A 1,986-nucleotide genomic window follows, 5' to 3' on the forward strand; every position below is an offset into this window, starting at 1 on the left:
AATATATATATATATATACACACACATATATAAAATATATTGTCTGAGCTCAGCCTCAGAATAAATATGAAGAGTTCAGCTTGGGGCAGGAGTGGGTGGGGGAGAGCCCTCGAGAAGGTGTCAGCAGCGGGGACCCCTGCCCAGCCCCTTGAGGTAGAGCGGCCCTGCCCAGCACCAGGGGCCATAACGATGAGCTATGAACGGAAGGGGATTCTGTCCAGGGGGCAGCAGCCAGGCTGGGCGTCACGTGGGCCTGGGCGAGGGGAGTCCGGCTGGGTCTTGGGTGGCCACCCGGAAGAGGCCCAAGACCGTGGCGCGCTGGTCCAGCTGCCACGTGTGCGCCTCGGGCCCCGCGCTCAGGTGGACCCCCAGGCGCTGGCCGGGGTCCAGGTGCAGCAGGCGGCTTTGGAAGCCAGAAACCGAGTGCGGGGCCTCGGAGGACCCGGGCGGCAGGTGCACGGTCAAAGTCAGAGCGGCGGGCCCGGCGGGAGCGGCGGCGGCGGCCGTGCGCAGCGGCTGCAGGTGCAGCGCGAACGAGACCGAGCCCCAGCCGGAGCCTGAGCCCGAGCCGGGGTTTGGGAGGACGGCCACGCGTCGCAGCTCGGCTTGCAAGAAAACATAGTAGACGCCGGCCTCGGTCACCTCCAGCTGCCGCGTGTCCTTATCGTAGCTCACGCCGGGCGACAGGGACACGCCGTCCAGGCCCAGGTCGCTGTACCAGCCCAGGGGCCCGTCGGTCAGCAGAACTGCGGGAGGGGAGAGATCCGCGCTGAGCACCGCCGCCCGGCCCTGCGCAGGGGGTGGCGGAGCCCTGGGCCGGAGGGGACGAAAGTGGGGAGTGAGGTGGGACTGGGGGAGGGGGGGAAGGGATCGAATGGAGGAAGAGACCTGGAAATCAGTCCGGAAGGGGAAAGGGCTCCAAGAGGGAGGGCGGGGAAGAGGAGGGGTGGGCTGGCGCGAGGTGAGCGACTTCCAGCAGCAGGAGGAGGAAGCGAGGCGGGGGCGGATCGCCCAGAGCCGGCCAGCGGGAGAGACGGAACCAGGCGGGGCGCTGCGCGTGCCAGTCCCGGGCGCTGAGAGCGCACAGGTGGCGAGGCGACGGCGACCGCAGACTCGGAGGACAGTCAAGAAGGGGGGTCGATGACGTTCAAAGAAGAGAAGTGGCAGCTTTCAGCAGGGGGAGGTTGGAGAGCGAGAGGGGGTCCCACCCAGAGCCTCACTCTCCCCGGGACTCCTTTTTCTTCGTGCCCCACCGCCCGCCCACCGCCACCACGAGCAGGGGCAGGGAAAATGCGCAGGACACTCACCGTCTTCAGCCACCAGCTGTCCGAAAAGAGGAAAGCCCTGCCGAAAGAGGAAAAAAGAAAGGTGAATGGAGGCTCCCCTCGAAAGTGGGACTCCTGCCCCCACCTACACTGGCCGTTGGGGTCCCCGAGGGTCTGCGTAGACCTTGAGCCTGAGCTTTCCCGCCCGCTCCAAAAGAACACAGGGGCCGGCGCGCGACGTTGGTGGCTCCGCCTGCCCCAAGGACAGAGCCGTCGTAGAACTCAGGAGGGAAAAGAGGAAAGATGCCTCTTCCTCCTGCCCCCTCCCACAGGGGGGCCGGGGGGGGGGGCAATCCCCCGGAGATCTCGGGAGGGGAAAGGGGGATACCCCAAGGGACCAGGAGAAAAAACGAGGCTCTCTGAGAGTTAGTGAAGGAAGTTGGGGGGTGGTCACCTCAGTGGTCCGGGATAAGGAATAATTGCCCCTCGCGTCCGGCACCGAGAAAGGGCTCCCTCGCCTCTGGGGAACCGGGGTGCAGATGGGGGCTCGCGGGGATGCGGGATGAGAAGGGGTGGCCCCCCAGTGGAAGATGGAGAAAGGGAGCCTTCGCGAGGTCGCAGAACTGTGGAGTCTCCTCTGGGCCTAGGGGTGTAGATCGCGACTCAAAAGTGGGGGTGCGACCGGTGCGGTGGCTCAAGCCTGTAATCCCAGCACTCTGGG

The 1,986-nt window shown here is 66.0% G+C and overlaps 1 protein-coding gene across 1 annotated transcript in view; it reads right to left on the bottom strand.

The window, feature by feature from the left end:
- Nucleotides 1-243: 243 nt before the first annotated feature.
- TNFSF9 (tumor necrosis factor (ligand) superfamily, member 9) overlaps nucleotides 244-1,986 on the bottom strand; it is a 2,421-nt gene continuing 678 nt past the window's right edge. The window contains exons 2-3 of the mRNA XM_012646123.1: nucleotides 1,308-1,344; nucleotides 244-746 (exon numbers count right to left, since the gene is read on the bottom strand). Of these exons, the coding sequence (XP_012501577.1) occupies nucleotides 244-746; nucleotides 1,308-1,344 (540 nt within the window). The remainder of the gene's footprint in view (nucleotides 747-1,307; nucleotides 1,345-1,986) is intronic.

Source organism: Propithecus coquereli, unplaced genomic scaffold (assembly GCF_000956105.1).
Source record: "Propithecus coquereli isolate 6110/MARCELLA unplaced genomic scaffold, Pcoq_1.0 Scaffold241, whole genome shotgun sequence".
NCBI lineage: Eukaryota > Metazoa > Chordata > Mammalia > Primates > Indriidae > Propithecus > Propithecus coquereli.